This window comes from Zalophus californianus, chromosome 6, assembly GCF_009762305.2.
Source record: "Zalophus californianus isolate mZalCal1 chromosome 6, mZalCal1.pri.v2, whole genome shotgun sequence".
In the NCBI taxonomy this organism is placed as follows: Eukaryota; Metazoa; Chordata; class Mammalia; order Carnivora; family Otariidae; genus Zalophus; species Zalophus californianus.
Window position 1 is genome coordinate 110,097,459 of NC_045600.1, and position 23,761 is coordinate 110,121,219.

A 23,761-nucleotide genomic window follows, 5' to 3' on the forward strand; every position below is an offset into this window, starting at 1 on the left:
CAAGGAGCCAAAGCCCAGACCTGGGAAAGAACTTCTAACAACCAAGTCTCGGATCCAGTTTAGTTGGGGAGATCACTGAATGAAAGGGAGTGGAGATGCCCGTTTTCCATGTTGTAGTTTGTGTATCATATATTTTACGGTGCCATTTTTTCCCCTCCTTTCTTTAACGCCGTCATTGCTGAATATCGCTCACAACATGTAGCAGCCAGGAGCGAGGCCCAGGCTCTTCCTTCTCTGGCAGGCGTGTGCCACCGTGTTTTTGCACGCTCATCACACGCAAGGCTCTTCCCATCCTTATTTTGGTGCAAAAGGTACTGCCATTACTTCGATGCACAGAACTTGCGAGAAGAAAAAAGATCACGCGAGGCTGCAGAGTCCAGTGATGAGGAGAATGAAGAGGCAGTAAGGAGTTGTCTTCCACTGTGGTGAAGCGGATGTCAAGAGAAGCTTCTGGCCACTGCCACCTGAGGTTTAACTTTATGTGCACAGGCACCAATACACCTCATCATCATGGGCACTGAAAATTAACTTGAAACCATTTTCTACTTTAAAATGAGTAAACTAAGAACAGGAACCCTTCAGGTAGGCAAGAAGCATGTGCAGAACAGTTTTTAGGAAAGCTGGTAACACTGGGGGGAAAAGCACTTGTGTTCTGAAGCAGCAAGATTCCTAAAGCAGCAAAGATCGGACGCATAAGAGAGTTTTAAACCACGGAATATTTGGCTAGGGTCAAGAGCAAAGGTTGAAATAAAAAGCAAGCCATCAGAAAGATTAAGCTACATTCATCCAGAGTTATAGAAGAGCGCAGGTATAGCTAGTGAATAAAGTGACTGTAATATTAAAGTTTAAGATGTTCGTTGAATGAATATTCCATTTTAATAGTTCTTTATAACACAGACCCTCTGGCAAAAAGAATGAGCTTTCCCAATGAAGCAGGAATGATAAGAATGAAGCAGGAATGATAAGAATGAAATGAAATAGTGGGAGAGTAATAGAGCTTTCAACAAAGGAACGCATCCCAAAAGGAATCTGGTGATTCTTTTAGAGAGCACTCCCATCTCTGACACAGCTAACCTTCCTGCAGATGTCCTCATTTTTCTGAACACAGAACAGCAGAGAGACCAGCATCACCCACTCTGTATGTTCCACTTGTTTACTATCTAAGAAGCTTTAGCCTTCAGTGTCATAGATGCAATCTCTGCCTTTGATATCAAAAGGTGGGTGAATGAGACAATGGGATTAATTCAAGGAGGTCACTTGCTCCTCCACTCTATGCGGCAGACTGAAAAAGGGCAAAATCATCTGTACGTTGGACCCCTTCGTGCTCGACACCAAATTCTAAAAAGTGGAACGTGGCATAAATGACCTTGTAAATCTTTTACGAGGATGTTCAAAACAATATTCCACATTTTATTGGTGACTGAAGACAAATTAAAATACACATGAGGTTCCCCTCCCACTTCTATTAAGGAAAATACAACACTGAAATGTGACTATTCAGTAAAGAACGTTCTCTGCTATAGAGCTTCAAAGAAGACCTAAATAAAACTCATGAAACAGAACTCATGCCAAAGGACAACATTAAATATACAAATTAAAGAATCCAAATACTGCTCATGTAAACTATCTAAAGAATTAAAAATAAATCCAATTCTGACTTTTCACTGTTGTTTCTATACTGAAGAAATGTGATGGTTTCTGGTGGGAGAAGCTATTTTGATGGCTCTTCATCCTTGTTATTATACAAAATTGGAACCAAAAAATCTGGTTCGGGGGCGCCCGGCTGGCACAGTCGGTGGAGCATGTGACTCTTGATCTCAGGGTCGTGAGTTCGAGCCCCACATTGGGCATAAAAAAAAAAAAGAAAAGAAAAGAAAAGAAATCTGGTTCACAATGTTCAAAGATTATTGCTAAGGCACATTTTGCAATTAAACGAAAACTTGGTTGAAAGGATTCATTTGTTCAGTTTATTTGCTAACAGTCAAATTAGTAATCTTCGATCTGAATGGTAAACAAAATATTAATAAAAATAGCAAAACATATAAACTCTCCTTAATGAGATGTAGTTAATAAAAATGGTTGGTTACAATAGAGTATTTACTAATACATGGCCAATTTTATCATTTCCTTGTGATCTACATTCTTACAGTTTACTCTATTAAATTGTACTTTCATCTGAAACCTGAAAGATCTGTTTTCTAAAATCAGTTCTCTAATTTTGCATGAAAACTGCATTTCACATTATTAATTTTATTAGTGCAATTTTCCTATAAATAAGTACAAAGTATTTGGAGGATGTGTGTATAATGAATGTTTGGTTACTATAGTAGCAAATGTCAAAGTAATTGCTTTAAAAAGCCTAAAATATTTGACACTCTGAAAAATCTAGTATACCATTTATCATAGTTCTCTAAATACTATGGTGAGAGAAATCACCACAAGTGAAAAATTAAGATACTGCTGTGGATATTCTGAGGCCATTTTAATATAAATTCCTAATACATCCTACCCTTGCCTGTTTTTAATCTAAATGTAATTTAGCACTGCACACCACTTTATGAAAAGAAATGTATTTAAAGGGGCATAAAAGTTACTAGTGTAAGAAGAAAAAAATCTGTACCTCTAAAAGAAGTCAAAGGCACTCATGAAGTTACTTCAATAAAAATGCAACTTGGCCAGCCAAGTTATGATGCATTCCTTAAAATCACATTTGGTCTCATGGCTCAACTGAAGATCTGAAAGATCTTTTGATCCACTTACCAAATTAATTTCCCTGAAAGAAATCTTTAAAAATTATTTCAGCCTAACCCTTCTTCATTATGGACCTACGAAGGTGGCTTATGTTTTATTAGGGACTCAACAGCTTAAATATACGTAGTCCATCCGAGACAGTGTTGGGTTGTTTGCCTAACTGTAAAATTAACATATATAGACTATAAGATTTGAACTGATATGGAAAAACTCAGTAACATACCCATCTAGTTAAAAAAAAAAAACTTGCTGATGAAACAAAATATATTTTATTTCAATTATACTAGCACACGGCAGCCCAGGAAGGCCGTGGAGTTGCACAGGGAATGCTCAGCACCACAGCTAAAGCACACCCTGGCTGGTCAGGACTGCTGTTAGCACACAAGCCCCTGCCGCATCTGTATGATCTGGAGTAAGGCCGCCTGCACATCTTCGTCCATGTGACCCTTGAGAGAAAGAAGAAAGGCAGAAACATTTTATGTCATCTTCATTTACACAAGAATTTGAAAGACCGAGGCTTTGAAACAGGGCCTAAGTGGTTGTGATTCACCAAATGCTAAAGCCTCATCACTGCGGTGATATTCTAAAGGATTTACTGGAAAGTCAGCTTCAAAGTAGTACAGACCAGCTGCTCTCAACACTTATCAGAAGACAGATGGACAAACTCCTCTCCTTTCCTCTCTTAATAACAGCTCAGATAATAGGGGCAGCATGAGTTATAGATAAGCAAAGTCAGCTATGAAGTTTTTTTTTCCTGCTCCTGCTAAGAAATGTTTTTGTAATTAGAAAAGTAATCAACGAAAAAGGCCCCATACTTATATTCTTATCCTAAGTAGGATCACATGTATGATTTTGCAACTTGCCCTTTCACCTCATGTCGCAAAGTCTTTCCCCAGCTGTATCCCTAATTATTTTAAGTTATTGGATAATATTCCAGTGTACGGATATATCATCGTTTCTTTACTCGTTCTCCCAACGATGGCCATTTAACGTGTTGCCCATCTTTTTTTTTTATCTGACAGAGACACAGCGAGAGAGGGGACACAAGCAGGGGGAGTGGGAGAGGGAGAAGCAGGCTTCCCGCTGAGCAGGGAGCCCGATGCGTGGGCTCGATCCCAGGACCCTGAGATCATGACCTGAGCCGAAGGCAGACGCTTAATGACTGAGCCACCCAGGTGCCCCAGTGTCGCCCATTATGGGCAGATTCCTAGAGAAGAAATTGCCGGGTCAAAAGCAGGCTCAATTGCTAATTTTGCTAAGCACTACAAAACTTCCCTCTATCAGCATTGTAACAATTTGCACTCCCACCAACAGGGTATAAATGCCAACTTCCCAGACACCTTGCCCAACACTACAGACTATCGTCTTGTTTAATATTTGTCAATCCCATAGGTGAAAAATGGTACCTCCTTGTTTATTTGCATTTACCCATTACCGATGAGGTTGAGATCTTTTTATATGAATGTTAGCCATTTATATTTAGGAAGAAACACTTTGGACTTAAAAAGATGGCAAGAGGTTGATTAAATGCGAGTCAATATGGTAGGCTTACAACACCCTCTTCCCCTTTTTCTTTGCTTGAACACTTGAATAGGTTTCAGCATAACACTTCCTATTAATATAAAAAGTTATGCTTCCAAAATCTGTTTCTATAACAGCAGGATGTTTAAATTTCAAACATTAGCCATAGTTGACTAAACTGAATTTCTTAGTTAACTTTATGATGCCAGAAGGCAAGACTATTTCAGATGCCAGTTGTTTTTGTTATGTTTCATTAGGAGTCAGTAGAATTTCAACTTTTGGAAGCATACATTAGACAAAGTTGAAAGGCTCGTTAGTTTGCAGTGTTTTTCGGCGAGCGCATGCTCTTCCTCCTCTGGCCAATATCAGACCTGAATGAGTTCCTCATCCTCTCTAATACACATCTTCTACACTTTTCTACCATTTTCCTCCTAAAGTTCCTATTCTGCTGTCGTCCATCAATTGTCTTCTCTAACAACTGCAATATACAGTACAACAGGAGTTCAAACCATGGGTCCACAGAGACACAGATTTCTTTTTTTTATTAATACCATATGGTACTATACATGTATTTTCTCTTTCTTATGATTTTCTTAATAACATTGTCTTTTCTCTTTTTTTCTAAGAATACAGTATATAATAAATATTTAATGAATATAACATACCAAATATGTGTTAACTGACTACTTATATTATTGGTGAGGCTTCCAGTGAACAACAGACTATTAGTAGTCAAGTTTTTGGGGGAATCAAAAGTTATACGCAGATTTTTCAACCATGCAGGGTCTGCACCCCTGCCTCCCACTGTTCAAGGGTCAACTGTACTTTCAAAACCCAGCTCATCTTCTAGCTCCTCAAAAGAAAGTAGCCAATCATACCATTCATTCTTTTCTATTTGTTTCTCCTGCATCCCCTATAGAAAAGGAAGGCTTTTTGACTTTAAGAATTTGACACTGTAAACTTTCTTCCTTTTTATTATTTTACCTAGTTCCTTTTATTAAAAAATGACCTTCTTAGAAGCTTTCTCTCATCTCAACACCTTTTAAAAACAAAACAAAACAAAACAAAACAAAAACAGTGTGGGCTGACACTTCAAATCCTAAACAAGTCCTGTTATATCTCACCTGCCATTCTAACATTGTCTCTTGTAATACGTCTTCCTGAAAAATCTATTCTGAGAATTTTGGAGATGCTGATCATAGGGTTTCTACAGAGCATTAAGTATAGTATTCTTCATATGCTAAACATTTTCTTATTTTTCTAAAGAAAGCTTTCTCATTATACCCCCAAAGAAGGGAATTCTTAATCTTATGCTTCACTGAGTTTAAGCCTCAATAAATAAATATTATTGATAATCTCACAGAACCAATTCTTTTTCTTACACTCTTATAATTTTGTGCACCCCTTGTCATTTTTGCACTTTTATAGTATTTCCTACATTTCAAGAAATACTCCTGAGAAACAGTAAAGTTTTAGGGGTCCTTTCCACTCTCTTTAGCTGACAGCCAGGTATGGATGTCAAGGCATTATCTCCAGCTAGCAGTACCATTAACATGCGCTGCCATCATATGTTGCCAAACTGTCTATAAAATGAGTGACAAGCAGATGGAGAGAACACTAAATTTAAGATGTTGTGTTATCATATAGCTTTGTAAATTTCTCTGGGAGATATACAAGCCATGATTAAAAGAAACACAATTATTTTTAAATAAGCATATGGGATACAACTACTTTACACATCAATGACTTTCACATAAATTTACTTGAAAATAATCAATGGTCTTCTCTAAAATGGGGATTAAAGAGTGCAGCTGTGTTGAGCACTGGGTGATGTATGGAAGTGTTGAATCACCATATCGTACATCTGAAACTAATACAGAACTGTATGTTAACTATACTGGAATTTTTAAAAAATCAAATTGAAAGGATTCTTAGAAATAAAAAGAATAAAATGAAATCTTTTCCAAAGGAGGAAGAGTTTTTTTTTACCTGTGCAGCACTAAGAAGATGTGTCCGATAAATTGCAATCACCTCTTGGTGCTGTCTGTCGGCGTCCTAGAAATGTGGAAAGATGGACAGATCAGAGAATCAGCATTCACGTTTTCAAACGCATGGAGGCTTGTGATAATGCCACCTTCAGGCTTGATGCTACACAACAGTATTGTGCTCCTACCATGTTATGCTCCTGCCACACCTTGTAACAAACCACCTTGGACCCACCAGATGCAAAACTTCATAGCGTAACAGTAGTATAAACTTTCCTAATCAATGTGTGGGAACATTCCTAGTGAAAACAATGCCACTTGTCCTAGGTACCATGAAATTTACTGCCTCAGTTCACATCTAATGCCACGAGACCATCCAGACACTTACCAACTTCTACTTTGGATTATTGCAAAAGCTTCCCATCTTGTCTCCCTGCCTCCAGATTTTATCTCCTCTCAAGCTTCTCTTTGCTCATACCACATTTGGCTCAAAAACCTCGGGAGAAACTTTATTCCATATAAAAGAGAATCCAGACTCATGCGCTTGCTTCTCAACAGGCTTGGCAGTTTCGCCACAAATACAGCTCCCGTGACCAGCCAGGCTGATCTCACTGCCCCGCGGGTATGCCTCTTGCGTTCCACTCCACCCCTCCCTCCCTACGATTTCCCTTGCCTGAAAGATTCTCTGTGTTCCATTCACCTACCAAAACACCATCTACCTTACAGGTTCAGGCCAGCTGTTTCTTTCCTCTCTAACTAGCTCCCACCACACCAGTGATCCTTCCTTCCTGTGAATTCATAATCACTTAGAATCTGGGATCTTATTCTCAATTCTATATTTGTTATTTGTGGTCTTGTTATTTTACTTTTCGTGGATCTGTATTTTGCCTCTCTACCTACCCAGAGCTCCCTGGGACAAAACCTGTGTACTCTATCCCTGACAGTGTTTATTAGCACAGTGTCATGAACATAATAAATAATAAACCAATATTTCGAATTATTGAAGGGACTACCATATCCTTTTGATAAGATCCAAATCAGTAATTTGTCATCATTAATTTGTAGGCCAGGGGTGTTAATAAAATGAACCCTTAAAAAATAGCTTTCTTCTATTCAAAAACAACTCCTAACCAATTCCTTTAAAATTGGAAATTATTAGCAACAATTTACATTTGAGCAGGATATGTTTTCCTTAGCATTTCCATGCATGTTATATTACCTCATCTGATTAAAAAAGCAACCAAATAAGTAATTTGTTCTTACTAGCCTACTTTATAGATAAGGAGGCCAAGGATTAAGGGGAATGTTCTATGTCACTCGCTTTTAAGTGGAGGAGTTTAGAACTGAGCTCCCGTCTCCAGTTTCTCAATCCAGTTGCTTTCTTTCACATAGAAAGGAGACACATATACGCATATAGGATACCTATATATGAATATATATATTTCCAGATGTTTTCTTTTAATACATAAGGTATAAAACCAGAGGGATGCCTACCTTTATTTGTAAGTATAAAATACTATTTCTAAAAAAAAAAGAACACCTCCTTTAAAAGTTGAGTGGACCAATATTTTAGAGTTAGAAAGATACCAGATTTGGAGTCAGCCAGTCCCAGGATTAAATTCTAGCTGCATGTCCCTAGGCCTCAAGTATTTTCATCTTTGTTTCCTTAAGAATTAAATCAGGGGAATAAAACCTTGTAGGGCGGTGATGAAGATCAAGGTCAAAGTATGCCAAGTGTTCAGGGCCATGCCTGGCATATTGTAGGCACCCAATACACCACGAGTACAAGTAACTTTGGGCAAAAATGGTTACCTTCCTGGACCTGAGCAGAGCCACAAATTAATGTGATTTCTAAGTAAACTTTTACCAACTACGTGAACCCGCACACAGGGGCACGAAGGCTCCGGGGCTGGCTACTCACAACCAGCTGCTGCTGCAGGGACTTCACTTGCTGCTGCAGGGTGTCAACCAGCTGGCTCTGCCTCTTGCCGGGACTCCCACTCGGGGACGTGAGCTGTGAAAGGCCGCTGAGTGCCTGCTTGAGTCTTTCCACGTCATTAAGCAGTTCTGTTATCTTATAAAGAAAGAAAAAAGTCTGGGATAAACCTGTATTATTCACTTATTTGATTCTCATGAACACCTTTACACAAAAATCACTCCTTGAGGCACACAATTTATCTTCATAGGCCAGAAAACTGAGGAATGAATATTGTCAACATTATGATCAACAGTATATACAATATATAAGTTCTTCCATTAAATTCCTCTCAGTAAATTCCTTACAAAAGCATTACCGAATTGAGAATAAATATATATCCTAAGATTGGAGTGTGACCTCAGCCTTTTTATTCTTAGATAATATTTAAGTACTTAAGAAAGTCTACAGGTTATCTTCCAGTTCATTCGAAACATAGGAACTTATGGGGCATTGCCTCCAACAAAGTTTGAAAAGAGAGCATGGCTCATGTAAGTCTAGCATTAACTTATGTGCCTGGTTCTTGTCAAGAATGTGTGATGTAATGAGCACAGAGTGTTATACGCAACTAATGAAATCGTCGAACACTATATCAAAAACTAATGATGTACTATATGCTGACTAACTGAACATAAGAATAATAAAAAAAATGTGTTTGGAAAAAAAAGAAGGTATGATTTTAGACTGCTTTGTCTTAAAGAGGGAAAAAATCAGGAGGCTGTTCAGACTAGTGGAGAGAGCAAAGGCTTTATTTAAAATCAGCCTGACCTGTTATTTATTAGCTGTGTGAGCTTGGTTAATTTCCTTTCCTTTTCTGAGCTTTAGTTCCTTTATCAGGGAAAGGGGGAGTTCTTTCATAGTTAATAAAATCAAATGCAATCATAAATATATGCCTGGTATGTAGTATATGCTCAGTAAGTGGCAACAATTTTAAGCAGCTATTAATAACTTGCTATTGCAATTATACACTATTATAACAACCTTCGGAGCAAGCAAGGAGCATTTAAACTCTGGGCCATATGAGCAGATGGGTCAAGTGAGTACTCGCACTTCTCCACTGAGGAGGGCTAGGGCTGTGTCTGCTCTTAAGTGTCACTGTACCCCCAGAACGGACCACAGCACCTGGCACATAGAAGGCATTTAATAATTATTTATTGAACTGATAAAAATGCACCCAACCTGCCTCATTTCTCATCTTCATAGTACACACTTTATGCCCACTACCAGTTTCAAAAATATTGTTGGGCACCTATTCTATAAATTGTATCATGAGAATAAGTAAGAAGAAAAGGTAAGTTACAAACCCGACCTTATGAGCTGGTTGAGAAGATCAACCACATAACTCTGAGACAGTAACCTAGACATCTGAAATGGGTGGCAGCACTAACAGAAAACATGCATTTTGGGAGAGGAACAGTTTACTGGAGGCTAGATTGGACAATGAAGGCTTCAGGACGGAGGACACGTGTTGAAGTGGGTATGAAGGAATGTACAAGACTTAACTCAAGAGGCAGGAGGGGCAGGGCGTTCCAGGTGAGGAGACCAGTCTGTGGAAAGATATGAGGACAGGGTATACAAGAAATTGGGAGGGCTCGGTTACTGGCATGGGTGAGTGCCAAGATCAAGTCTGGGGTGCTCCCTCGTGTCCTTCATGTCTTACAGCCCAGAAACAGCTTTCTTCTCCCTCTCTCTCATCACCTTTCCAGTACCCTACAACCCACCGGAATGACCATTCACTTAGGAGGCAAGTGAACCTTGAGTCTCCCCAACATTTCCTCAGTTCTTAGCTATACCAGTTGAGGAAACCAAAGGAGAAAGGCTTTTGTCTCTATAACTTTACTTTTTTTTCAATCCTGAATTTCCTCGCACACCATAGTCTAACTGGAAAGGTGGCATTTAATGGTCACGTAGTTAATGCTTTTGTAACCCTGTCCTGTGGCATGCTGTTGTAAAGGGCCCTGTCCCACTCCGGCAGCTCTGCTCGGGGGCAGCCAACACCAAGCCGTGCAGACTACTCGGTGCCTACCTTATTATCTTTTGCTTCAATTTGTTTGGCCGATTCCTGGATTCTTTTCTGTAACTCTGTGATTGTTGTTAAGGACTTATCACACCGCTCCTGCTGATCCTTGATTTCTTGCTCAATGCTGAAATGTAGTAATTCCTTCTCATCTTTGGCAGAAAGTTGCTTCTTTTGGGCATGCAGCACCTCCTCACAGGCTTCTTCATACTTTCTATTCAGATTGGCCAGTTTCTCATTTAGGTTGGAAATCTGGGTCTCCAAATCACTTTTTGTTGCTTTATACTTAGACAAATCAACCACCTCTCTCGTCTCCAATTTTTTTAATGCTTGTTTAGTGTTCTGAACCTCGGACTGGAGTTTGGAGACCTCTTCAGTTTTGTTTTGGCTTTCTTCTTCCTTTTCCCTCAGGCTGGCCTTTATGATGCCCACTTCCTTCTCGAATGCTTCCTTAATCCGCAAATGCTCTGCCAGGGGCACCGAAGAGTTCTTTTGGTTCTCCAACATCTGATGCAGTTTGGCCACTGTCTGTTGCTCTTTCTCATAACACCTCTGCTTATTCTTCAGTTCCTCCTTTAGATGCTCAACGGTGCTGTTAAGAGATTTTTTCAGGGCCTCCACCTGTTGCAATGGAACATGCTGCTTTTGCAGAAGGGTCTGGGCTGCGCGAAGCTCAGAAGTCTGTCTGGCATTTTCGTTGACCAGCTTTTCCTTCTCAGTCTTCACCTCCGTGTATTTCTGTAACAGGTCTTTCAACTGTTTGTTTAGCTCTTCTGTTTTCCTGTTTAGTGCTCTCTCCGTGTCATGAGAGTTCTCAACGAGAACATTCTTATCCTTTAAATCCTTCTGAAGAGTGCCAATCTCCTTCTTCAACTTGTCATTCTCCTGCTTGTACTTCTTGGCCTCTTCTTCCCTGACATGGGATCTCTGCGTCTGCTCTGCTAACTGTTCTTTTAGTTCTTTCTCTGCTGCTTTAAATTTTCTCTCACACTCTTCGAAGCTGACGATCGGAGCATATTTGAGCTTAATGCATTCCTGTATCGTGTCAAGTTCCTTCTTCTGGGCTTCGATTTCGGCATGCAGTGTCACAATCTCCTCTTGCCCCTTTCTGTAGTCGGCCAGGATTTCCACGCTGTTACCCTGCACCCTCTCCATGCTTTGGTTTACGGCGCTCATCTTCTCCTCGTGCTCTCGGAGGCTGATGTACTCAGCTTTTATTTGGCTCTGAGTGTTTTCCAGGTTTCTTCTGAGGATTTCATTCTCACCTTTTGTTTTTACAAATTCCTGATTGAGATCTTCAAATTTTTTCTTCACATCTAGTAATTCTCTGTGGGCCTTATCCAGTGTACCCTTCAGCTCGGTTTTCACCTCCTCGTGGGTTTTAGCCGGCACATACTGGGTACTCAGGGTCTTTTTCAAGTTAGTGTTTTCAGACACAAGTGCATTTATGTTCTCTCGGTCTTCACCGCACTTCTTATTCAGTTCAGACAGCTGTCGTTTGAGGTCAGCGACACTGGATTTCAGAGCCGTGACCTCTTTCTGGTGTTTCTCAGGGGGCACGAACACAGTTTCCAAGCGGCTAACATTCTTACTTAAACTGTCATTTTCCATCAGCAATTTCTCCATTTCCAGCTTCTTGTCTGTGTATTTTTGTGTTACATCTAAAAGCTGTTTCTTCAGCTCATCAACGGTGACATCATGTGACTTTTTCATTTCTTCACTGACTTGTAGGGGAACATAATGATTTTTCATTTCACTTGTTAAGTTCTGTACTTGCTGGCTGAGGAGCTTATTATCCAGATAAACCTTTTCAACATCCCTCTGCAATGTCTGATTTTTCGACGTGAGTTCGGTGACCTTCTTCGCAAGTTCTCCCGCTCTCTGCTCCAGTCTGCTTTTGAGCCACTCGTGCTCCTCTGGCTTGACGTGCTGAGCCAGTTTGGCCTTACAATTCTCAAGCTCTCTCTTTAACTGTCTGATTTCAGTAAGTGATTTTTCATACTCTCTTTCCATCTCTCCTACTTTTTTCACCTTCTCGTTTACTTCGCTTGATAAAAAGCTCTTCATGCTCTCAAATTTTTCTGTCGGAACCGAAAGGGCCAACTTTGCTAAGAGTTCTTTTACCTGGCCTTCCACCTCAGCGACCCTCCTTCCTTTCTTGTCTCTCTCCGTTTCACATGTACTCAGTTCCTTCTGCAATCGCTTATTCTCTTCCACCAGCTTGTCTTCATCCCTCCTAAACTGTTCTACTAACAGCTCATTTTGTTTGATTTGGTTTCGCAGTTTTCCCACTTCGGCTGATGCGCCCTCGTATTTTGCCTTCATGTCCTTCAGCTGGTCCTTCAGCTCCTCCGTCAGTCTGTGGCTCCCTGTGGCTGCTTCACTTGTCAGGTGCTCTTTAAGGGCAAGAAAGTGCGTCTGCATTTGTTTTACTTTACCTTCGGACTCATACATTCTCTTCTGCACATCCTTCAGTGCATCTTCTAACTGCTTTATCTGCTCATCGGAATCCTCCTTGACCCGTTCGCATTCTAGCGCTAAAGCTTTGCACTCGGCCACCTTGTGCGCCAACTCATTCTGGAGCTTGAGGCGGTCTTGTTTTGCCGATTCACAGAAAGTTCTCATTGCTTCTAACTCTTTCTTTAAAATGTCATTTTCGGAATATGAGGTCTGATTGGTTAATGACAGCTCCAGTGGTCTTAACATAGACCTGCTCTGCATGTGGGCTGGCACCCCTGGGGAAGTACACTGAAAAGAGAAACAAAAAAAAAAGATACTAATCACAAAAGCCTAAGGAAGACATTGACTTATTTGCCAAACTTATAAAGTTCCCACATCATCAGCAGTCAAGGGGTTTTCAGACTAGCATATTGGGAAAATACAGTAGTGATTTTTGAGGTAAGAAAAACCGTTCTGGGTACAATTCCCTTCATATGCTCTCAGGCAGTGATACTTAGAGAGTCTGTTCACTTTAAGTGTATTGCTGGCAGAACAAAGAAGGAAAATAGTTGTGGCCTCTGGGGACTACTTCCTCTTCCCTTCCCCATTCACAATAACTACCCACAAAAGATACCAACTGTATCAAAACACATTTATTATTTCTACGCTTTATGGCACATAATGTGCTTAGAACTTAGGATTCTGAAGTCATCAGAACCCTCGAATCAAAACAAGTATTGCAATTTTAAATCTGCAAATTATTTCACAGAATGATATATTACATAACTTCTAATAAGATATATAATTTCTGAATATCCTCGTTAACTCCAACATAATGGTCTTTAAATTATAAAAATACCACCAAAATAAGCACGGCTAGTATGAGTTGTCAAGAGAATACTGGTTAACTCACAAAAATGAAACAAGTTTTCTTCTCTCAAGTAGGATGAACTAGAATTTACCACATGACCTTAGTACAAAATTTGATTGACATCTTATTCCCTCCACTAAGAGTTGACATAAAAAAGAAGTATAATTAAACTCTTCAAAAAATAGTTCATAAACAGAACATATAACCACGAAAGACTAAATTCAATTATTTTATTTTTTCCCATACAGCCTATTACAGCAAGGGCTCTTTACAGGTACTAATTCATTGATAAAAGCTATGTGTTGTGCATACATTCCACTATCTTAATAGGCAGGTCTTACTGTTGTTCAGTTAAATCTATACTGCCTTCCCCAGGATCAAGAAGAAGAAAATTAACAACATGGAATAATTTCCCAGCCTCACTCTGCTTCTAAATTATCTTTCAATTTACCAATGATCTTTAGACTAAAACTGTGATAATTTACCAATTACTTACACATCTTTACCATTTCCAGACTTGTTTTATTACAATCAAATATTTATCTAATCTTAAATACTTTTCAGATGATATCCATGTTCTCAACTTAGAATCTAAGAAGTTTCCAGCTTAAAGTGATCTTTTTTTTTTAAATATTTTATTTATTTGACAGAGAGAGAGAGAGAGCACAAGCTGGGGGAGCGGCAGGCAGAGGGAGAGGGAGAAGCAGGCTCTCCGCAGAGCAGGGAGCCCGATGCGGGGCTCAATCCCAGGACCCTGGGATCATGATCTGAGCTGAAGGCAGATGCTTAACCGTCTGAGCCACCCAGGAGTCCCTCCAGCTTAAAGTGATCTAGAGACAACACAAAGCCTAACTCATTCTACCTATAAATGACAGAATGTAAAAAAGCCTTTAAAAGCCCAAATATTTAACTCTTCAGTCCATGGGAGGTGTTAAAAATGCAAACTTGTATCTACTGGATAGTAAAGGTGAGAAGCAGATCAAGAGAAAATCAGACAACACTACCTCTTGGAAGCTTTCCTTATTTTGAGGTGAATTTCCAACACATAGAATAGATATCTGAATAAGGAAAAATACATTTCAAAGCCAAAAAAATTAGTTCTGAATTATTTGTAACCTGTCTTCTCCTCTATATGGGCAAATATGAAGAGCTGACCAAACACTGTTAATAAATACAGGCTTACTATCAAAGACACTGAAACTATAATTCAAATCTCTTATTTAAGCTACTGTCATCAAAAACACTCTAGAGGGCACCAGAAACAGTAGTATCTGCTTTTATTAAACTCAGAACACTAACAACTTTTCTTTGATAATGAAAACCTTATTCAATGTATATGTACTGATAAATATACAATGCTGTTTTCCTTTTTAAAAAAGCACAAATATTTTTAATAAATTTTTCATTAAAATCCAGATTTACCTGTGAATCTGCCATGTACATTTGACCCTGTTTGAGAAGCATATCTTCTTTTCCTACATAAATCCAAATAAATGATAACTTAAATATCCATACCAAAGTAGGCTAAGAATTGATTTGGTGTTATTATCTCTTCTCTATTATTCAAACAAAACAAAAGCATGAGTTACAACATAAAATTATCCTTGTTCTAAATTATCCCTGTTTTTCCTTATTATTTCTATATACATAAGGGAAGTATCTATATTCTTCTGAACAGATACTAAGTTGGTTTTTAGAGATATATAAGACTTAGACTACGTAAGCTACATGATTATTATAAAATATGTATCTTACAATCAGTCAAAATAAAAATGGTTTTCTTTACAATTTATGGGATAAATACTACTATTGTACTGAGCTTGAGGATAATTTAATATTTCCTGGGAAGCAAAAAAAATGGATTTTCTAGAGGAATTATTTATAATTAGCAAATAATACACAAAAGTTAATATTAATGACATAGTCTTAAATAAGAAATAAGTATTTATGTAACTTCTAATTTTAAAATGCCTCCCTGCCTTGAGACTATATCCACAGATTTCTCCAAATCAGAAAACTACGTTATGTTTCTTTTCATAAAAAATAAGCTCCAAATATCACAAGATAAATGTCTCCTAATCAACAAGGCAAGTTTGGTAACTCATATAAGATACAACTTACTACACTAGCATCTTCACCTCTTCCTACTTCCATGTGTTGAGGTATAACACACAAGTGGCTGAAGTTGAGTGGCAAGAATGTCATATACAGTTAGACGAAATAAGTAGGTATAAACATTCTTCTTTGTTTGAACTGGGTGAATAGTAATGATAATCTATGCTTTTGTACTTACGGTTACTGAAATGACTTCCTGATCCTAAATGATCGCTCTGAAATCAGAAGCAGAAATTTATGACGAATATTGCTTCATTTTGTTAAATTCTGTATCTATTTTAGCTCTAAATGATCCAATCATTAAAACCACATTTTCAACATTCCTCGTTTCTCCTGAGTATGACTCTACTTGAAACCACAAAAAGACACAGCACTAGTGACAATTAGAGAGACCAGTTGAGAATAAACTACTTCACTAAACATTTTAATAAAAGCAGCCAAGCGTTTCAAGGAAAAACATTGCTGCTCAAAAGAAAAAAAAAAGTGAGCCCCAAATGAACCGAAACAACTTTCAATACACACTCTTTCTGCGGTTTCTTTACCTCAAGAGGAAGAAATGCCTTCCCTATCAAATGCAATCCCTATCAAAATACCAACAGCATTTTTCACAGAACTAGAACAAATAATAGTAAAATTTGAGTGGAACCACAAAGATCCCGAATAACCCAAGCAATCTTGAGAAAGAACAAAGCTGGAGGTATCACAATCCCAGATTTCAAGATATACTACAAAGCTGTAGTAATCTAAACAGTATAGTAATGGCAGAAAAACAGACGCACAGATCAATAGAACAGAACAGAGAGCCCAGAAATAAGCGCATGCTTATACAGTCAATTAACTTATGACTAAGGAGGCAAGGAGAAAAGACAGTCTCTCCTCAACAAATCATGTTGGGAAAACGGGACAGCTAAATGCAAAAGAATGAAACTGGACCACTTTCTTACACATAATAAAATAAAATACACACGTAAATAAAATAAAATAATATAAAACATAAAATAATATAAAATAAAATAATTAAATTTAAAAAAATTAAAAAAATAAAAAGGTGAAAAGTTAAAAAAATAAAATAGAATAAAATAAACTCCAAACGGATTAAAGACCTAAATGTGACATGTGAAACCGTAAAACTGGTAGAAAAAAACAGGCCATAATCTCTTTGGCATTGGCCACAGAAATACTTTTCTAGATATATCTCTTCTGGCAAAGAGAACAAAAGCAAAAATAAAGTGCCGGGACCCCATCAAAATAAAAACCCTTTGCACAACAAAGGAAACCATATAAAGGCCACCTAGTGAGTAGGAGAAAATATCTGTAAATCATATATCTGATAAGGAATTAATACCCAAAATATAGGAAGAACTTATATACACTCCCAAAAAATAATCCAATTAAAAAGTAGGCAGAGGACCTGAATAGACATTTCTCCAAAGAAGGCATACAGATGGCTGACACACGAAAAGACACTCAACATCACTAATCATCAGGGAAATGCGACTGAAATCACAATGAGATATCACCTCACACCTGTCATTATGGCTAGTATCAAAAAGACAAGAAAAAACAAGTGTTGGCAAGGATGTGGAGAGAAAGGAACCCTGTGCACTACTGGTAGGAATGTAAATTGGTGCAGCCACTGTGGAAGACAGTATGGAGGATCCTTGAAAAATTTAGAAATAACATAAGATCCAGTAACTCCACTACTGGGTAATTTACCCAAAGAAAACAAAAACACTAATTTGAAAAGATATATTGCACCCCTATGTTTATAGCAGCATTATTTAAAATAGCCAAGATATGGGAGCAACCCAAGTGTTCATCAATAAATGAACGAATGAAGAAGACGTGTTATATATACACACACACAAAGGAATATTAGCCCTAAGAAAGGATGCGATCTTGCCATTTGCAAAACGTGGATGGACCTCCAAGTATTATGTTAAGTGAAGTAAATCAGACAGAGAAAGACAAATACTGTATGACTTCACTCCTATGTGAAATCCCAAAACAAAACAAATGAAAAAACAAAAAGCAGAAACAGACCCATAAATACAGAGAACAATCTTACGGTCGCCAGAGGAGAGGAGGTAGGAGAATGGACAAAACAGATGAAGAAGAGTGGGAGATACAGGCTCCTAGTTATGGAATGAGTAAGTCATGGGTATAAAAGGTACAGTATAGGGAACACAGTCAAAGTATCGTAGTGGCGTTGTATGGTGACAGGTGGTGAGCACAGCGTAATGTATGGTGTTGTCAAATTACTATGTAGTACACCCAAAACTAATGTCCCATTGTGTGTCAGCTACTTTCAATTTTTAAAAAAAGATGTGCAGAGGTAGTTCACATCTGTGTATCTGTGTGTATTAGTACTAAGAGCTATGTGTCAAACTCGTATAGGAGACCACAATAAAAATGGTCCACAGTTCTATAACTAAATTAATGCCACCTCCACTAATCCATAGTGCTCCAAGGGTACGGAAAAAATGTAAACTTAGTTAAGCTCTTTGTTCTATGTAATATTGAATACTAGAGTTTGTAATAGCTGCTAAATGGGCTTAGACATATATGGGTTGGGGAAGGCCTACACACATAAGGAGTTCAAAAAACTTGGTTTGGGTTTATCACCTTTACTTGATTACTCAAATAAAAATGGAAAGATGAGTTGTAACATAAAATTAGCTTCGTTCTAAAACAACCATATTTTCTCATATTTTTCCTATAAACATAAGGGAACTGCCTACATGTTATATATTGCACATAATGCAGCATTTCTGCTGGCAGCTTATGAGGAATTCTTAGCACGTGAGATGATACAGTAGTGAGTACTCAATATTTATAAATAATGCATTCTTAAGTTTTTAATGGCTGCTTTCATAAATACGGGGTCACATATAAAGTACGCCCTCTAATTTCTTCTTGAAAGTAAAAAACTCATTTCTAGTATAAAAATTCATCAAAATGAATATGTATCGACTGGTGAAAATGTCCCCGTTAGCCTATGTGAAGGAAGTTACAAAACAGTATTCCCACCTGTTGAATGTGTATGTAACACAAGCCATGCACAAATGAAGTGAAAGTGAAAGTCAGGGGCTAAGAGTGCTGGCATTATATGTGTGTTTATTTTCTGCTTCTAGTTTAACTACATTTTCTCAGTTTCCTAAAATAAATGTGTTGTTTTTATAAGAAAAGATGTGTTATTTTTCTACAATATATTATAACCTCATTGAAAGTTATAGACTTGGCTCCAAGTTTGTCAAAAGCTACAGAAAACATGTTATTCTTAAGATGTGAGAGTCCACTTGTAGAAGAAAAGCAATACATAAATAGTACCCGATTATAGGTATCCAACTTTGGCAGACATTTCAAAAATCCCATATGCACATCTGTATTTTCTCATTCAAGCTATTCTGAGCATAAAACTAGTCGGACTGCCTGGGTTCAAGTTCTGGCCCTGCCACTTCCTATTTATAGAGCCCCTCATGGGTAGACTACTCTGTGCTTCGGTCTCCTCACTCCCAAAGTGGAGATAAGAGTAAGATCTAGCATACAGAGTTGATGTGTTTATAAAATACGTGTATAGTGCACAGGGCCATTTCTTGGCATGTGGACAATGCTACAAAATGTTAGCTATTACTAGTTTCACTACTAGCTTAAAAACAAACATCTTCAAATGTGAAAAACAGAAGCTACTCTACTAGTTCATTACTTCATAAACCTCTATTTCTGAATAATCTTCAGAATTCAGTCGTATCAATGCAAACATGCATCAAGGCGTAACTTACCTGCAGTAAAGTACGTGAGTGTTAGGTGTACGGTGCAGTAAGCATCTGCATACGTGTATACCTCACGTCATCACAACCCAGATCAAGACAGAGAACATTCCCAGCACCCTCAGATGCTTCTTCATGCCCCTAGTCAGTAACCCCTCACCAAAGGGTGGCCTCCACTCTTGACCTCGGTCACCACAGATTAGTTTTGTCTGATTCCAAGTTTCGTAAAAATGAAATCATGAAATATATACTCTGTGTCTGATTTCTTTCACGCAACATTACATCTGTGAGATTCATCCTGTGTCTTTACATTTTTTCACAGCTGCGCACATGTTTTTCATCCCCCAAGGGAAAAAAAATCGCTTCTGTTACATACTTTGGAGTTATATTCCCCAGTAAAGATAAAAGATTCACACTGAATCAGCCACCTTCTTCAGCGGCACCAGCGATGAACAACATTTATAAAATATGTATGATAGCCTTGCAAAACAAACCTCTGCAGATAAAAGCCAGGCGAGTGGTCACTGTTGGTGCCGGAAATGTGGGTCCTGACAGGAAGCAAGTGTCAGGAGGCTTCTAGGTACCGGGAATGTTCTATTTCTTGATCTTGGTGTGTCTGACTTGTGAAAAGTCTTCAACATATACACTTTAACATGTGTACTTCATAATGTACACTGTATTTCAATAAAAAATTTCTAAAAAATACCATGACTTTGGAAAAACTAAGAGCTAACTGATCCAACCAAAGCTGAGCCTTACCGACACACTATTCTCAACCGAGTGTTGTAATTAATGCATAGATACACAAAACCCTTTCTGAGATAATCCTGGAAATACACTATTCATTTATGACGCTTTGTTCTTTTCACCGTCATAAACATTGCAGATTTATAGATACGAGTGTGAAGTTTTGTAAAAGTAAAGACAAAGAGGTGAGCCAGGGAAGACAAATGGGTATGGAAGGGAATGCCAGGCCCACGCAGGTCAGTCAGTGGTCTCATTTAACCTTTGCCACAGCTCTGTGGAGAAACGGACGATCACCCCAATTTTTGCGAAAGTGGCAGCAAGCTCAGAGACTTTAAAGAAACTGCCTGAGGTCACACAATAAAGAAGAAAGCAATCATTCAAATTCAAGTCTGACTCCAAGGTCCTTACCACTGCCCATTTTACGTTATATGAAAGAATTTAGTTAAGCTTTCTATACCTCAAAATATTTAAATCTATTTTTCAGAGTCTCAATAGTTCTTAGGCTTTCTTCATGTTGCTTTTCTTTAGCCACCAAAAGGGATTTCAGCTTTTCTTTCTGAAATGGAAAGGAATAAATACAGAGCAAAATCATTCCATGATTTGATTAACTAGGTTAAAAATATGTTTCAGAAAACGTGAATTAGAATGGCTGTGATTTTTTAGTATTTTTAACTATTAGTAGAGTTGGAAATTTTTACAAATATACTAATAAAATATGCCATATATATATAAACAATACTATGAAAAATTCACATTTCTGTCATATGTTTCAAATCTTATTATTTTCAGACGTTTTATTTACAATGTTTAGAATTTAAAATCTTTTCGTTAAAAGTTTCACAGAAAATGAGGCATTCAGAGGCAATAACAACAAAATGCTTTTGACAACCCACGATGTCCTTAAAACGTATTTTTATAGTCACATGTAGGTTTTGATTTTCCCTTTAAGCAATAACCAGAAATCAAATCCTCATCCCCATCTCAACTCAGGACTCAAAACTCTACTGCAATATCATCTTCAATTTACATAACATTTTACAGCTTTAAAGTAAAATTTATCATCCTACCTCACTTTCCAGATCATCAGCAACCATTACTTCCTAAATTCAAAAGGAAGAAATGTATTTCCATTATTCAAAGCTTATTTTTTAAAGGTATGAGCTCAGTGAATATCTTTGTAAAAGGCTGGCACATATCTTTAAGATTGGAAACAAGGATATAAGGAGAAAATGTCTCTGGATGAGACCAATTCTGTGGTCTGAGCTGTCACTCATTCTTCTCACTGACCAGGTTCAGAAGCACTTTGATTCTTTTGAGAACCCATCCATTATCAGCTCCTACTTTCCAATCCCATAGCCCCAACTATAGTTCAGTGCTTTGCTATTACCGTACACCAACAGTATTTTCTGTTCCTATATGTGACACCGAAAGTTTCACGTAAAGATCCCAGGAAGACAGAACTTTCCTCAAGGACAACGACCTGGTTGTACCTCCTTCAGCATCTAGCACCATGACTTGATGTGGCACTTGATGATGATTACTGGTAGTAAAACATTTTTTAATTTTTTTATATTATGTAGATTATTTACCTCATTCAGCTGTAGTTGTAAACCGTTGACTTTATCCAGTAATATTCTCTGTTCTTGCTGAATTTTTCTCAACCTCTCTTTCAAATCTTCATTTTCAATCTCCAGATCCTTAAATAGTAAAGATAACAGGTGCCAGACCAGCCTTAAAAGAGCAGTTCTTATGGAAGAAATTTTTAAAAACAGTTTGCTATCATGTAAGGATATATACATATATAATAAAACAGCTTTAAGTCCAAAGACACAATAGTTTCAATGACATTTCAATGGCTTAAAATTTATAGGTCAGAAGTAATATACAGGCATACTTGATTTATTGTGCTTTGCTATATTGTGCTTCACAAATACTGTGTTTTTTACAAATTGAAGGTTTGAGGGAACCCTGCATTGAGCTAGTCTATCGTCACCATTTCTCCACCAGCATTTGCTTACTTTGTGTCTCTGTCATATTTTGGTAACTCTCACAATATTTGAAATTTTTTATTATTATTATATTTGTTATGGTGATCTGTGATCAGTGAACCTTGATGACACGACTGTAATTGTCTTGGGGCACCATGAACTGTGCCCATCTAAGATGGCAAACTTAACCAGTAAGTGCTCTATGTGTTCTGACGCTCTCCCCACTGGCCGTTCCCCCATCCCTCTCCCTTCCTCAGGCCCCCCTGTTCCCTGAGACACAACAGTATTGAAATTAGACCAATTAACAACCCTACAATAGCCTCTAAGTGTTCAAGGGAAAGGAAGAGTCACACATCTCTCACCTTAAGTTAAAAGCTAAAAATGATTAAGCTTAGTGGGGAAGGCATGCCGGAAGCTAAAAAGAGCCAAAGGCTAGGTCTCTTGTACCAGTTAGTCAAGTTGGGAATGCAAAGGAAAAGCTCTTGAAAGAAATTAAAAGTGCTACTCCAGGGAACACATGAATGATAAGAAAGCAAAACAGACTTATAGCTGATAGGGAGAAAGTTTTAGCGATCTAGATAGAAGATCAAACCAGCCACAACATTCCCTTAAGCCAAAGCCTAATTCAGAGCAAAGCCCTAACTCTCTTCTATGAATTCTATGAAGGCTGCTAACACAACATCCATTCTGCAGCCCATGGATCAAGGAGTAATTTCGACTTTCCAGGCTTATTATTTAAGAAATACATTTCTTAATGTTTTTAAGAGAATTGTGTTTAATTGAGAAATGTATTTAATACATTTCTTTAATGTATGGCCGCCTTGATGGAGATTCTTCTGATGGATCTGAGCAAAGGAAATTGAAAACCTTCTGGAAAGGATTCACCATTCCAGACGACATTAAGAACATTTGTGACTAATGAGGTTAAAATACCAACATTAACGAGAGTTTGGAAGAAGTGCATTCCAACCCTCATGGAGGACTTTGAGGGGTTCAAGGCTTCAGTGGAGGAAGTAACTGCAGATGTGGTGGAAATAGCAAGAGAACTGGAATTAGAAGTGGAGTCTGAAGATGGGGCTGAATCGCTAGCAATTCCATGATAAAACTAATGAGTGAGGAGTTGCTTTCTTTGGATGAGCAAAGAAAGTGGTTTCTTGAGATGGAATCTACTTCTGGTGAAGATACTATTAAGATTATTGAAATGGCAACAATGGATTTAGAACATGACATAAACTTAGAGGGACTGAGGGGATCGGGCCCAATTTTGAAAGGAGTTCTGTGGGGAAAATACTATCAAACAGCATGCTACCAAGGAAACTTGTTAGGAGTTCATCAATGCGGCAAACTTCCTTGCTGTAGTATTTTAAGAAATTGCCACAGCCTCTCCAAGCTTCAACAACTCACCACCCTTGTGAGTCAGCAGCCATCAACATCAAGGCAAGACCCCCCGCCCAGTAAAAAGATGACAACTCACTGAAAATGCCAATGAGGACTAGAATATTTTAGCAATAAATATTTTTATTTAAAAAAAATTTTTTCTTTTTAAAAAATATTTATTTAAGTAATCTGCACACTCAACATG

The 23,761-nt window shown here is 38.0% G+C and overlaps 1 protein-coding gene across 8 annotated transcripts in view; it reads right to left on the reverse strand.

The window, feature by feature from the left end:
* Positions 1 to 1,389: 1,389 nt before the first annotated feature.
* The window catches only part of UACA (uveal autoantigen with coiled-coil domains and ankyrin repeats), a 141,111-nt gene continuing 118,739 nt past the window's right edge, over positions 1,390 to 23,761 (reverse strand). For 4 of the 8 annotated variants that reach the window (XM_027569680.2, XM_027569674.2, XM_027569679.2 and 1 more), the window contains 9 exons: positions 21,781 to 21,888; positions 21,259 to 21,291; positions 20,649 to 20,747; positions 15,853 to 15,889; positions 14,982 to 15,034; positions 10,259 to 12,997; positions 8,179 to 8,331; positions 6,262 to 6,327; positions 1,390 to 3,197 (listed from right to left, as the gene is read on the reverse strand). In XM_027569680.2, the coding sequence (XP_027425481.1) occupies positions 3,126 to 3,197; positions 6,262 to 6,327; positions 8,179 to 8,331; positions 10,259 to 12,997; positions 14,982 to 15,034; positions 15,853 to 15,889; positions 20,649 to 20,747; positions 21,259 to 21,291; positions 21,781 to 21,888 (3,360 nt within the window). In that variant the 3' untranslated portion in view covers positions 1,390 to 3,125. The remainder of the gene's footprint in view (positions 3,198 to 6,261; positions 6,328 to 8,178; positions 8,332 to 10,258; positions 12,998 to 14,981; positions 15,035 to 15,852; positions 15,890 to 20,648; positions 20,748 to 21,258; positions 21,292 to 21,780; positions 21,889 to 23,761) is intronic. The other 4 variants (XM_027569678.2, XM_027569677.2, XM_027569675.2 and 1 more) reach the window with 3 other exon arrangements.